Below are 14,954 nucleotides of genomic sequence, written 5' to 3'. Positions count from 1 at the left end.
GTCAAATGGGAGAGACTTTAAATGATATGTTAAAATGTTGATGAAATGCAGTTTTCCTTTTAATGATTTGAACATTTAGGGGAAAAAGTAAATAGGCCTTTTTAGGCATTCTCATTTGCCAAGTATACGATTTAGATTGTCTTAGAAAAAATATGTTTTATTATTGCTGCTGTATTTTTAAGAATCAATTACTTTTCAAAAGAAAAAAGAATCAATTTTTTTTAGATCCTTTATCATGTAGTTCTTCTGGCATGCACCTTATATGGGGGGAAAGGGGTTGAAATTCCACATGAAATTTTCTCGATGTTTTTGGTGAGTGTTTTAAAATACTGTATTAAATTCTTCTGTGGTCTTGTTTAGGTTATGACATTAATTGTAGCCCTGCATTTTGAGGGCTTAGGATGCCCATTAAAATTGATACCCAACTTAACATGCCCATGGCCACCCAGAGTTGGGATTGAAGTAAATTTTAAACTGCCTCTTCCCCCTCCTGTCACTGACCTTGCGGCATGGGCCGTTATGCTGGGACCATAAATCTAAGATTCTTTTTGGAAGCTGGAGAGGTTGGGGAGTGGAGCAGAAAGGCGAGAAGCGGTCTTTAGGCTGTCTTTGTTATGACCACACGGTAAAAGCTCAGCAGGAATTTGCTGCCTGGGCCTCCTGTGAGGACTTGCTTAAATACCGCCTCCTCCATGAAGCCCTCCTGTTTCCTCTGTCTAAACCAGGAGTGATGCCACCATCATTGCTTACTTACCTGTCTTGTGTGATAGAAAGTCTTCCTTTTGTATAGAAAGCATTTTTGAAAGCAGGTGCTAAACCCAGACGTTTTAAAGTCTGTCAGTATACTCACCTGTTAGGAATGGTGGGTGCTCTCTTCCCAGAGAGAAAAATAACGTTTATTAATTATACCTATCATTTTTATATGATCTGCACTGTATGTCTGTTATTCATAGGTGTTTAGGCAGTGTTTCCTTTTCTCTCACAGTTGAATACTTAGTGAGAAGTTAGTGTGATGACGCAGGAGTCAGGTAGACAGCACTTAGCACGCAGTGAACACCCAGTCGCCTTCCTCGTCTTCGTTAGCAGCTAAGACCAGCAAGGCGCCAGTGGATCTGTGGATCCCCTTTCTGGCTTGCCATTTGGTTTCCTTCCTCACCTCAGTTGTATAGTTTAAGATCTGTGTTCAGCACCATTTTTTCTTTTTTTTTCCTACTCCATTTACTAAAATAATTCTAGAATATTTATATAATTACACAGACTCTCGAACCAGCATGGTGAATTGCCACAGGCTGCTGGACACCTTTGCCAAGAAACAGTTACTTGCATTGCTCCGTCAGCAGCTGGCTCTTGGGTTCCTTGAGAGGCAAGAGTGGAGAGCCACAGAGGCCAGTTTCATCACCTCTGCCGGTGCCCGTCAGACCTCAGACGCCTGAGGACAGGGATGGCCCGGAGTCGATATTCTCACCAAGGAGCCTGTGCATGGTGGGTCCTGAAAAATGCTGGTTGGAAAACAGATTTTATTCGCTCTCTTCAGCCTTTCCATTAAAAAGTGAACTTTGTTGATAGCAAACAGCATTAGTGCCTTTCTTGTCTTCAGTCTTACCACTGGAAGAGAAACATCTGAACTTTAGCAAGAAGGCATAATTAAAGGCAGAACGAGTCTGTAAAACACAAGCACTCAACAGCCTTCATTGTAAAAATGGAAAAGCCAATCATCAACTTTATATGGAAGGGTAAGGGGCCCTGGGTAGCCAAAACTATCCTGAGAAACAACAAAGTTGGAGGACTCCCACTTCCTGATTTTAAAACTTATTACAAAGCTACACTAATCAAAACAGCACGGCACTGATACAAAGGCATATAGACCAATGGAAATGAATTGAAAGATCAGAAACAGACACTCATATCTATGGCCTATTGAGTTTTCAAATGGTGTCCAGTCCACTCAATGGGGAAAGAGTAGTCTCTTCAACAAATGGTGCTGGGAAAACTGTATATCCATATGCAAAAGAATGAAAGTGGACACCTATTTCACACCATATATGAATAATCAACTCAAATTAGTTCAAAGACCTAAATATAAGAACCAAAACAATAAAACCAGAAGAAAACCTTGGGGAGCATCTTCAGGACTTTGTGTTAGGCAGTCGTTTCTTTGACTTCACACCAAAAACATGAGCAAACAAAGAAAAGTGGTACTTCATCAAAATTAAAATAATCGTGCATCAGAAGACTTTATCATGAAAGTAAAAAGACAACCTACAGAATGGGAGAAAATACTTGGAAACCACATATTCAGTAAGAATTTAATATCTGGAATATATAAATGAATCCTACAACTCAACAAGAAAAAGACAATCGAATTTTAACATGGGCACAAGACTTGGATAGACATTTCTCCAAAGATATACACATGGCCAAAAAGCACATGAAAAGATGCTCAACATCCTTAGTCTTTAGGGAAATGCAAATGAAAACCACAATGAGATGCCATTTCACACTCTTTTAAAAAAGCTGCTAGTAGAAAAAAGGGAACTAAATGTTGGAGAAGATGTGAAGAAATAGGAGCACTTATTCATTGTTGGTGGGAATGTCAGACGGTACAGTCACTGTGGAAAACAGTTTGGCTTCCTCAGGAAGTTATGTGTAGAATTACCATGTGGCCCAGCAATCCCACTACTAGGTATAGACCCAAAAGAACTGAAAACAGGGACTCAAACAGGTATTTTCACACCAAAGTTCATAGCAGCATTATTCACAATTGCCGAAAGATGGAAGCAACCCAAGTGTCCATCAACAGATGATGGATAAACAAAACGTGTATAGATACAATGGAACAGTATTCACCCCTAGAAAACAATGAAGTTTTGATACGTGAGACAACCTGGGTGAACCTTGAACATATCATATTGAGTGAAATAAGCCAGACACAAAACGACAAATGTTATATGACCTCGCTGATACAAAATAATTAGAAGACACAAATTCATAGTGTTGGAAAGTAAAATATAGGTTATCGGGCTGGCGTGGAGGTGGGGAATGGGGAGTTGATGCTTGATCGGTGCAGTTTCTGGTTGGGGTGATGGAGAAGTTTTGGGCATGGGTGGTGGTGATGGTAACACAGCATCGTGAATGCAGCTAACAACACCGGATTGTATATTTGAATGTGATTTAAAGAGGAAATTTTAGGTTGTATATATGTTACTAGGATAAAAAAATATTTAAAAAAACAACAGCATAGGACTGTACAACACAAACAGTGAACCCTAATGTAAACTATGGACTAAAGTTAATAGTATAATTACAATAATATTCATTCATCAATTGTAACGAACGTACCACGCTAATACAAAGTGTTAATAATAGGGAAAACTGTGCAGGATTTCAGGGGAGGGCACGGGTATATGGGAACTCTGCATTTTCTGCACAATTTTTCTGTAAACCTATGACTTCTCTAATTTAAAAAAGATTAAATCAAGCACAGGAGCTCTGCTAGAGAACTTTTAAATTGGACACAATTGTGCATTTGTCCTTGGAATCTCACAGGAGCCTACCCATGATGTTTATAAATCCAGCTCTTGAATTTTAAATTTGTGCTGAAATGTGTCCTCCTCGAAGCCCTTCTCTATCCTTGAGTCCTGGGGCCTCTGCCTTCCAGAGCAGGCAAGATTGGCTCAGCTCAGAGCCCCGATGCGTGTCTCACCCAAAGGGCTCCTAAAGGCCGTGTGCATCCCAGGCTCTGGGCTCTGGCTTCCCCTGAAAGTTTCCCCAGAATAGCCTCGTGTTTTCACACAGAGGTCTCTGCCTGCCGAATTCTGTGCGTCTCTGGAACTGTTCTCCTGGGTGACCCTCCACCACCAATACTCCCAAACCATACGACCGAAACGTCATCCTGGGGAGACAGAGGCTGGAATTTCTGGGGTCACTCAAGAGAAGACTTTGGGTGCATGGCAGGCTCTGTCCTGGGGCTACGCAGTCTCTCTGTTGGGTGGGGCTTATGGCTAATCAGATACATTTCTTATGTGAGACTTTTGGACTGTTTTCTTATATCAAATGGAGTCTAAGCAAAGTGCATTATATTTTAACATCTTTGTGGAGTAGAATTCATTTGGAAATGAGGATGTAGGTAATTCTTTTAAGCCCGTAGCATCTTGGGGCATCCCCAAATCTATGTCCCCCTGTGTCCCCCTGTGTCCTGCCACGCTGGGTGGGTTCAAAGCTCAACTTGGGAAGAGACGAAAACAAGGCTCCAGGCCAGGAGAGCTCTCGGTGCTTCCCCCCTTGCCACCCGTGACATTCACACCCTGAGCCGCTTCCAGATGCAGGTGGCCAGCCTGCCCGCTTTCTCCACTGTGGGCAACTTGCAATAATGCCAAGCGAGTTCTGTGCTGCCTTCCGGGGACCGTTTTGGGGCCGCCTGGGAACACCCCTGGGAAGGCTGGCCTGGGGAAGGGGCACCACCCCCCGGCTCTCGATGCCCATGTCCCTTTGTCCACAAGGGCCACCAAATTTAGATGTGACCGCCTCACCGTCCAGTCCTCCCGGTTCCCGCCGGGTGACTGCCGCCCCTCTTCGTTTCTGTCCTGGTTAATCCCGGAGCATGAAATGTGAGCTTCGGGAAGGTCGGAGGGCATTTGCCTCAAACAGCTCCTTTCCTTGTCCTCCCCACTGGTAACTCTAGGTACGGACGGCCGCCTGCTTTATTAAAAACGGTGTTTCAGAAGTGTGTCCCGGAGCGTTTTGGTCGCTTCTCTGTGCCCGCTCCCTGGTGGTGTCCGTGTTGTCCTGTTGGACGCCCCCACGGTGACGTTCTCTGGAGGCACAGGAGATGCCCGCTGGTGTTCGGCCCCCGGCACGCGGGCGGGAGGCCGGGAGCAGGCGTGACGGGGGCTGCGGGGCCACGGCCGGGGGGCCTGCAGGAACTCCCCCTCCATGAGGCCGGCCAGCAGTGCCGCGGCCACGCCACGGCTATTTCAGGGACCAGTAAAGCAAGGCTGGAGGAGAGGGCAGGGCAGAAGAATAAATTTCATTTTATTGTAGAAATGGAAATTTGTGTCATGGCTTTAAAAATCTGGTTTTATGTGTGTGTTTAATGCCATTCATTTTAAATGTAGGATCATAAATCCTTGCTTCGGAATCAAAGCTGTTTAATTACATTTCACCCATGAATAGTTATCTAATGCCAATAGATAAAGAGTTAAAAAAAAAGGAGAACTGCAGAGTAAATCAGAGGTTGAGATCTTTAGCACAAGCATAAAAAATCAATTTAAGACGAATTTTACTACTATAAAAATTCTTCAAATATCCTTTTAAGAGTGGGAAATGCTAGGAAACACAGATCACATTTCAATTCCCTTAGCAATGTGGAGGAAAAGAATGCCCGCATTTGCAGGGCCTAGAAAGGCCAGAACGTACATCTCACCAGGGGCTCTAGAAGGATAAGGGATTACACCTCTCAACGAAAAGCTGGTTGCTGGCGGGTGCAGACGGCCCTGCCGCTTGGTCTAGAATGCTGTCTCCCCCCATGTATGCTCGCAGAGCTCAGGCACCCCCTTGGCAGATGTGCACTTGCCTTTCCTGGCCCTTCCCGGCCAGTATCCGGCCCCGTGTGAGTTCAGCAGGGTGGCCGGACGCACCCTCCTGAAAAAGGAGCCAAGCAAGGAGGTTGGTCTGGGCACCTTGAGCCCATCCCTGCCCCTTGCTTGCTTTTTCAGGAAGAGCCCCCCGCCCCATGGGTGACGGGGTGGTTGTGGGTAGAGCCGCACACAGCGGAACATCGGCCATCCTCGCTTCCTCTTTGAGCAGGTGTTTGCAGAGCCGCCCGGTTGAACGAGACGCACCCACGGCCTCATATTGCCTGTGTTGGCGCGGGGTGGAGGGGCTCCAGCTTCAGCCTCGGTGCCCGCCACCCGTCTCCTCCCCCTCCCACCGTCCCTGCAGAGCAGGGTGGCAAAGCACGTCACATATGTCCCCGTCCTTCTGTCCAGGCATCGTCAGCACCCTGTTTGTTCTGAGTAACAGAGCAAGAATAGAACGACCGAGAATTTCCTCTGGAAAGGAACAATGTGGAAGCCCAGGGAAGGGACGGAACGGGGCCCCAGCGCCATGTGCTCCCACACAGCGGCCCCTGCCCGTCGGAGGGGGTGACAGGGTCGCCCGACGTCAGCCTGCCCTGCTGGGTTTGACACTTGGATCTCGCTTTCGAGAATTAATTTTCCATGTCTGCCTGGTCATCTTGGTGGGCCTGTTTCTTCTTTCCGTTATTCCCCGTTCCCTTGTGAGCCGTCGGTCTTTGAGCCCCGGCGTGTGCTCAGAAGCCTTCCTTGACCCGACCCCCGTCCCGCTGTGAAACACGGTAAGAAGGGATCCCCGGCGCACCCACCCAAGGAAGCTTATTTCTCGAAAAATCCAAGGACCTCAATGGAACCCTTAGGCCACAGAAGGCTGTGATCGGAGACCCAGACTCGAGTGGACGATTGCGTGAAGGCCCCACGCGAAGGTCTTCCATGGCCCGTCTCACCTGTCGGAGGGAGGACAGCCCCTGACCCGGGGAATCCTTTAATGCTTCGTTTTCACGGCTCTTTCCCTCCCTCCCCCTCTGGCTCCCTACAACACACGTGTCCCCACGTCACACAGTCACTTCTAGTTTGGCAGCGGCACCTTCCCTGTTTCGTAACTAGAACGAGCGTGGGCACGGCGGGCTGTCTCCAGCGGCCACACGTAGGGTGAGCTGTGCCCGTGAGCGTGAGGGGAATAGAACACGCCAGAGCTGACCCACGCGGACGCTCTGGAACCTCCTTAGTCCCTTGGCTTGCCATTTTTAACCGTTTCTTTTCTTTTCTAAAAACGTGAATGTCCTAGGTAGAATGCATGAGTTGTTTCGTTGAACCTATGCTTTCTATGCTGAGAGAGAGAGAGTGGCAGAGACACTACTTAATGTCCACTGTGCACTTTGAGCCTGAATAGTTTGTATCACGTCTAATACTCGCCCAAAGACGCAAAACGTCGCGTTTGTTTAACCGGGAGCTGGTACGTAAGCTACAGTTAGGTTTCTTTGATTTCTGCTTCAAGTGTAGAAGACAGGAAGTCTCTTTAACTCTAAAGAAGTCGTGGGGTTTCTTTCTCACCTCTTGCCTCATCTTGTGTTTGTGACTTTATTCAGATTTGTACACACTCTCCCAAGAAGAGCGGAAACTAGTCACCCTAGAGGTGGTCTGAGAGCTCAGCGAGAGGGGGATGTTCTAAGATTCATGGCTACATTTTCTTTTCCAATTCAGCCTCAGACTCGCCATGATCGAAACTGGACCAACCACGTCCTGCTGCTCTACCCGGTTCCCCATGGGGACACCACCCTGCCCGGACCAGAGCCGGAGAGCCCCGGCCCTCCGCTCCCAGCCCAGGCCGTGGAGCCGAGTTCCCCACAGAGTGCTTGGCACTCCCTGTCCAGAGTTCTCGCTCTCCAGCCCTGCTCGGGGCAGCTACAGGCCCTTCTGGCCTCCACCCAGGGCCACCCTCCAATCTTGCCGTGGGCACCCCTGCTCGAAGGCCTCCTGTTGCTCCGCCTGCTCGTGGATCAGAACCCAGTTCTCGACCTGCTATGTACAGCCCTTGCCCAGTGAGCCCTTGCCCAGTGCAGCCCTTGCCCGGTGTCCTGGGGCCTGGCCCCTCCACTGCCCGCATTGTGGTGTCTGCCCCTCTGGGTCTGTGCTCACGGCCTGCTCCATCAGGAACTGCCACCCCTTCCATGGAGCCTCTCCTGGCCCCGCGTCCAGCTGGGGCTGGCATGATCCAGCCTGAGCTCCAGGGCTCTTGGCCTGCTATGTGCTGGGCCACATCTCCAAAGGGGGCTGCTGCCTTTTCCTCTGCGCTTTGACCCTCCGAGGGTGGTAGATGTGGGCTGCACAAAGCCGTTCTGTGGCTCCAACACAGCACCTCTGGGAGGCCTCAGCGGAGGAGCGGACGGCGGGGTGGGCAGGGTTGCAGACATCCTGCACTGCATCGCAGGGGCTGGCCGCCTGCCCACGAAGGCCTCCGAAGCCACACTGTCTGAAAAGGAGACTCAGAAACGCTGCCTGAGGCCAGGCACTGAGACATTCTTTCCTAGGAATCCTCTTCTCGAAAGCCTGGGTCCCTTGCCAACGTATCAACTTGCCATGCTGCACGGCTGGTAGAAACGGGCATGGCATGCCATCCTGTCCCAATGGAATACAGGAGGCATTTCCTGTTTGCAGGGCTCAGAAGGTCAGTTGATTAAGCTCCTGCTATTTATTACTTTTGCAGCACCCATCCCGAGGAGCTCGGTGGTCCAGGGAACGTGCCGGAGCCCCTGACCCAGTGTGCATCCTGGCTGGAGGCCTACTTCCACGAGCCTGCGGGGATCGACGTGCGGCCCCTGCCTGCCTTCCACCATCCCACCTTCCAGAAAGGTTGGTACCTAAGGCTCACCACAGTGTTTCGCTCAGGGAGTTTGACTTATTAACTGTCACTTACATCACAGCCCATTTTACTGACTCTACCAACTTGATATCTTTACATCATCCAAACACAGGCAGCACACGGTTGAGCTGGAGGGACAGCCAGCCGGTCCAAATGGCTGTGTTAGTTTTGGCACACCGTCACATAATTCTTGGCAAAGGCGATAAAAATGATGCATGCAGATCGACTCGTGACTCTCACTGGCTGAAAGGTTTAAATAGGAACACATCTGAATAGCAGTAAATTTTTCAATAAGCTTATTGTTAACTTAAACTGTTTGCCAACAACAGAGAATGAGACTTGGAAATGGACAGTTAGCCACTTCCATAAATGCAGCTGACGACAGTTGTTATAGTCGAGAGCTGGAGTATGTTTTCTCAGAGAAGTTTTAAGTTTAATTTCTCTAACCTAGCCTGGTTAGATGCCATAGTCTTCTTCACAGACGAATTGAGGACCCTTTGCCTAAGTGTGGATGCTTGAGGCACTTAATCTGACAACCCGAAAACATTTTCTCAGACTTACTTCTTTTTAAACTTTTGTTTGGATCTGCTCCATACAGAAATTCATTTTGGCAACTAAAAGCATTCCAGATGCAGGCCAGGGGTTTATTTGGCACACTTATCCTCTCCATAAACAATCATTTTATTATAAATGGGGCATGTATTTATATGCAGAGATATATATGGATGTGTCTGTATAGATCTCATGTATGTGGATGTATACATATATGCATGCAGGTATATATAAATTTAAATAAATATATATGTGTGTAAATATACATACACTTAAGGAAAAAAATTTCTTGACCCTCAGATTTTAGATAAGGTAAATGTAAAGCAATCTTGAATTTCAAATTTAAATTTTCTAAATAATAATCAGTGTTCTTACTGCTGCTATGAGTTTAAGAAAAAAGGAACTCAACAGTGGAGCCCCGTTTCCAGGGGATGTGAGTAGCACAACCCCTGTGTCGATCAGCACAGTCAGGCGGGAGACAGAAGGCGCCTCGGCCACTGTTTGCGCGTGAGCTGAGCGTGTTCAGCCGTGAGGAGCCGGGGGCGGCATCCCGCTGTAGCCGGGAGGGCTGCCTCCACAAGCTCGCATTCAGTGGGCTCCAGAATTTCTAAACGGGATCCCAGGTCAGGTCTGGGGTGCTGTAGCGTGCCCTGCCAGGACCCCCCAGACCCATCCAAGGAGCCTTGCCATGTGGCCGGCACGTGGGGGCGTTGTGGGGTGGGGGCCGTACCCCGGCCCCCCTGGCTGCCCACCTGCCCACAGGTGCCCCTCACCTGCCCACGTCCCACCTTCCTGGAACCCTGGAGCCCCCTGGTGGGGTAGGGGACATGGGGCCCATCACTTGCTGAGCGCCTGCTTCGTCCGGCCCCCGTTGCAGCCTGGGGAGGTCAGAGACGTGGCTGTGTTTCCAAAGCCGGGGCCAGGGTCTGAAGATGCGAGCGCTTCCTCGTGCCGTGCCCACCTGGGGGTCCCGCCACGGCCGTAGGAGCAAGAAGCCAGGTCCCCCTGCCAGACAAGCTCTGCGGCTGCAGGTGGATGCCCTCACTGGGACGAGTCCCACCGGCAAGGTTCTCGTGGGAGGGGCGGCTCTGGCACTGACGTCCTCGATGGCCCGGGAGCCCCGCGCTGGCCCCAGACCCAAGGTGCATGGTCCCTGTGGCCTGTTCCTGAGGGTCCCTGGCGACTGCTGGGAGCCAGGGTTTCCCACACCTTGGCCTGCGCAGAGCCAGTCTTTTTAATTTAGCTCAATTATTTACCCCTGAGCAGGACCAGGTGCTCGCTTTACAGTTTAGTGACAGGGAGGTGGGATGGTAATAATGAAACGGCCAACATGACGTTAATTGGCACCAACCCTGGATGTGGTAATGCCCCTTTTCTGTCCAGGGGTCATTGGGTTCGTGTCTCATAGTGTCAGGGAAATAAATGGCAAGTGGGAAAGTTCCACTGAAAATTCTCTGACAGTCTAAGAGTTCTCAGAAACTGTGGATTGATTAATTTAAAGAAATAAGCCTTCCTTGTAAACTAAGAGAAATGGGTACCCATTAACATGGGGTAGCTGTTTCCTTAGCAGATTCTGTTTTCTGTGCATTTATTTTTTAATTTAACATGCTTTCGTGTATCATATTTTTGTTACTTTCTTCTAAGATTCAGACCAGGTCTATTTGTTTTAACTAAGGAAAAAAGAATGTATAATTCAGTTCTTCTCAGCCCCTGAGTTCCGCACATTTGCCTCTTCTTCCTGAAGCCCCAACTTGTAAAAATCCCAGCCTCTCTGTTCAGGGTCTCCGTGGTCTTAGCCCAGCCTGTGCCGCAGGGGTCTCCCCACGGAAAGGCCCTTCCTGCAGGTGTGAGCCAGATGCAGCCCCTCAGCCCTCACGAGCCTGGAAGCGATGGACGGGCTGCTCTCGATTTGTTTACCGTTTTTAAGGTTCGTGGCAAAAAGATGTATGAAGTTGAACCAGATGAAATCACCATTTCTTTAGGTTAAAGCTGGTCAAATATTGGAAATTTTGTGTAGTTCAACCTCTTATCCTGGATGAATTTCCAAAGTTTGCTTAACAGCAAGTTCCTTTTCTGGGTTTCCCTACAAAGCAACACTTAAGCGGCTGCCCCTGGCCGGGCCTTGGGGGTCCGCGGCTCGCGTCCCGCAGGTGGAATTGGCAGGTGGGCTTTCCCGGTGGGAGGGGGCTGGTTGCCATGCCTGTGGGTGCCAGCCAGCTGCTGGCGAAGAAATTGGAATAAAAGGGGCGCTGGTGAGAAAAAATGCCTTCTCATTTCTCTTCAGATTGTTGCGTAGCAGTAGTCAGAGCGTTTTCTGAAAAACACAGAAAGTAGTTAATTTTTTTTCTATCCTAGTTTATGAAAAGCATCAACAGAATCGTTTTTCTGGCGACGCTGTGGTCGGGACGTGGTGGTCCCCAGCCCAGTGGAGCGTTTTTGGGCAAGTCACTTCCGTCCTGTCGTCCTCTTGAGGAGGTCAGCTTTGTTTATTTTCAAGTCATTTTCCCCCAAGACTGTTTATTCCGTGAAGCCATCGTGCTTTAACATGTCTGTCGTCATGGATACTACTCAAACTTCTTTTCTGCTTCCTTTCCCTGATTCCTTTCTGTTCGCTTGTCCACGTTTTAGCTTCTTTGTGTAACACACCTGCTCAGGTAGCCCTGCAGGTGGATGGCAAAAGAAGCAAGAATGCTAAATGTCTAGTTTGCCGAAAGTAGTTTCTCACGAAGCGTTCAAGGAAAGCAGACCTACCGAAAACATTCAGAGACTGAATGCGCTTCTCTTCCGTATCGAGCCTCCTGCCGTGGAGGCCCTCCTGGAAGGTGCTGCAGATGGACAGATGGACAGCAGGCGGCTCCCGACAGGACGCGGCGGTAGGGGGCGGGGAGCAAGGTGCAGACCAGGAGCCCCACGAGCGGGCCCTGGAGCGGGGCCTCTCCACGTCTCCCGCGGGTTCCGGTGGTAGCTTCCCTGGCACCAAGGCCCCTTAGGGAAGAAGCGCCCAGCTCTGTGCGGGGGACCCCACGAGGAGCAGCCCCGTGTGGGCAGTAGGACTGCAGCTCTCCTGCCTGTGCTGTCTCACAGATGATGGTTTTTAAAAGATGAGCTCTGAGTTTTCTTTTTAAAGTGACTGCAATGTTCTTTTTAAATGAAATATTTAACACATTAATAATTCCTTCGTCACAGCTCTTAGCTTATAGCTATGAAATCCAGGCGCATGACAGTAAAATCTGCATTTTTCAAACCTGCCGGCTAGCAGTAAGTTTCTTGTAACTTCCATTCCCGAGCCTCAAAGAGGATTCATATTCTCCCTTAAATATATCTCACTCAGCACTCACCTTTCGGAAGGGCCTCTGATGGAAGCCCTGGCATAGGGTTCCGGGAAGGCCCCTCCTCAGGTTGAATTAATCAGTTTCCCGCCGTGTCCTGGAAGTGATGTGCACCATGTCCTGGGAGCCTTCCGGGGGAGGATACTGGTGACCTCGGGTCCTCTCCGTGCCCACCCTTTAATGTGAAGCCCCTCCGAAGGCTGGGGAGGGGCTCCGGGCCTGCCCTCCCCGGCCTGCCGGGCACGGCGCGTGGCCCCTTCCTGCTCGTTGTGAGCACACCCAGGAAGCCGCCGGGCCTCACAGGCAGGGTGCCCTCCCACCCCTCGCCCAGTGCACCCTGCCAGACAGGGTTGGAGGGTCTCCCAGGGGAGAAGGACCCCCGGCCCTTTCCTGTGAATGGCTGAGAGCACTCTAGGTCCTTCTCAGAGTAGCTCTGCAAGCCTGAATGCAGCCTAAGCTCACCCGCAGAGTGCTGCTGCTGAGTGAGACGTTTTCTCTTTCAGCTTCCCCTCCAGACCCTCCTGTTTCATGTTCGCAGGCAGCTTGTGCTGATATTTGTCCCTGAACTTAAAAAAAAAAAAAAAAAGACCAATTTAAAGGAAGATAGCGGCTAAAACAGGAGCTGCGCTTACAGGTTCTGTTTGGTAGCAATCACTGTTCTCCCTTTTTTTAAACGAGGGCTTATAAAAATCGTTGCCCTTGCTGAGATATTAGCAAGTGGCGCTGGGAGGTGTGTGAGCCTTCCCATGCTGGCTTATTGATTAGAACAAGCTAACAAGTCTGCACTTAAATTAAGTGGGAAGGAAAAGGCTGGGAGTATAATTCTTTAAACCTCGGAGCCACTGCGCTCCTTTTCGGGGCCGGAAATGGCAGGGCTGGGAGTCCAGGGCTGAGGCCTTCCGAGACCGCAGGAAAGGCGGGAGAATCCCGGGTGTGGACAGCAGGCCCCACTTGCCCACCAGGGGCCGAGGATGGTCGGTAGAGTACGGGCAGGAATGACCACCGTTTCCCCGAGTGTCAAACCCAGCCTGTTCCTGTGTTGGAGAACCCTGAAAGCAAAGAACAACTTGGAGTGCTTCAAAGCAGAAGCAGGGTGGGAATCCTCGAAAAGCAGACAATGGAGAGTTGCAGGAGCAGAGGAACGACTGGAGTTCGCAGGGTCTTGGGGTATCCTGGGGCGGCCCGAGAGGGCACGGCCCCTGCTTGCCTCCCTCCTGCAGGGCTCGCTCCCCCTTCCCGAGGACTTCCTCCCCTGCAGGACCCAAAGACCCCTTTGTGCCATTACCCTTTACCCCTCAGAGCCGGTGGAGGAGACGTGCTGCTTTCCCTGAGCGGCTGGTTCTGTTGGCCGATGGGCCTTGCTCTCATGGAAGGTGGGAGCAGACGCAGGGTCCCTCCACAGCGGACTAGGGCAGCTCTCCCTGGGTCTGTATATCTGCATTGTCTCCCATCCCTCGCTGGAACAAAATGTGCAGTCGTGCAGAATTCCGTGCCCCGGGTTGAAGGCTTCCCCAGGCGATGGCCCAGCCTGAGCAGCCGAGATGTCACTTCAGCGGAGATGCCCTGCAAGCCCCCCAGGAGGGTCCCCTTGCTGGCAGCAGCAGCCCCCTTGGGCCACGTGGACCCCTGGCCAGGCCCAGCAGCTTGAAAACAAGTTCGTCTCCCTGCAGCCTGCACTCAGGTGACTTTCCGCTGGTCAGCAGGCGTGCGCTGGCTCCGTGGGCCAAGGAGCCCGAGCCTCAGAGCACGTCTGTTTGTTGTTTCCTATTTTATTCTGCAGTTTCTTGCCTGGTGATCATCATTAGTTGTCATTTATTCTCTTCTTTGTACCATGCAAGCCGGGTCTCAGACTAGGGAGAGTTTAAAGTTTTCACCTTTGATTCATTTAATAACCAAGCAAACAAATTTTCCAGTTACGCTTGTGTCTCAGCCCCTTTGTGTGAGGGACCTGAATCAGAGTCCTTTAGAGAGCTCATTTCCTAGTACTAGGACTGCAGTTTACGTACGTCTCAAGCCTCCCTGAGACATGTTCAAACCTTAGGATGGGCATGTACATTATAAACAAACAAACAGGAAAACCTGCCCTATTTGGAGAATCAGTGATCTAAAGGAATTTGGTTAAGTGAGTCCAGTTCTTTGAAGCTCTGTGCTTCACCTTGTACTGCTGAACATTCCTATCTTGGCTATTTTGATTGAGAGGTATTTGGTGCACATTTAGGGGGAATTTGCTGTTGTCATTACCGTCTTAAACAAGTCTGTGTCATGCACATCTGTGTGTCTGACTGGTCTGGAACTTTGCATGGAGCCAGGTGAGCAGGTGGGAGAGCCAGCGTGTTTCTCGTGGTTTGGAGTTGGAGCAGGCGAGCAGGAGAGCTGCAGGCTAAACCGCTGTGGCCTGGTTACGAAGGACATCGGGAAGATGCCTCGGAGGGCCTGGCAAGCCTTGCCACGGGCCAGCAAAGGGCCACGGTAGCCCAGGGCAGGGCGTCAGCAAAGCAAAGCAGAGCTTTCAGAAAGTGTCCAATGCTTTTGGCCAAAAATGTGTTTTTTCTTTAAAATAGCCTGGTAACTGAAGCCGTAGAAGAGGCCGCTTCAGGCACGGAATGCTGACCTCATCCCCACATAGCCAGTCCTGCC

At 50.2% G+C, this 14,954-nt stretch overlaps 1 protein-coding gene across 1 annotated transcript in view; it reads left to right on the top strand.

Moving 5' to 3' along the window:
* Positions 1–14,954, top strand: part of MGMT (O-6-methylguanine-DNA methyltransferase) — a 336,876-nt gene that overhangs the window by 266,872 nt on the left and 55,050 nt on the right. Inside the window, exon 4 of the mRNA XM_037803867.1 lies at positions 8,281–8,426. Within this exon, the coding sequence (XP_037659795.1) occupies positions 8,281–8,426 (146 nt within the window). The remainder of the gene's footprint in view (positions 1–8,280; positions 8,427–14,954) is intronic.

Source organism: Choloepus didactylus, chromosome 15 (assembly GCF_015220235.1).
Source record: "Choloepus didactylus isolate mChoDid1 chromosome 15, mChoDid1.pri, whole genome shotgun sequence".
In the NCBI taxonomy this organism is placed as follows: domain Eukaryota; kingdom Metazoa; phylum Chordata; class Mammalia; order Pilosa; family Megalonychidae; genus Choloepus; species Choloepus didactylus.
Note: the sequence above shows the minus strand (reverse complement) of the source record. Positions and strands in the feature narration are given on the sequence as shown.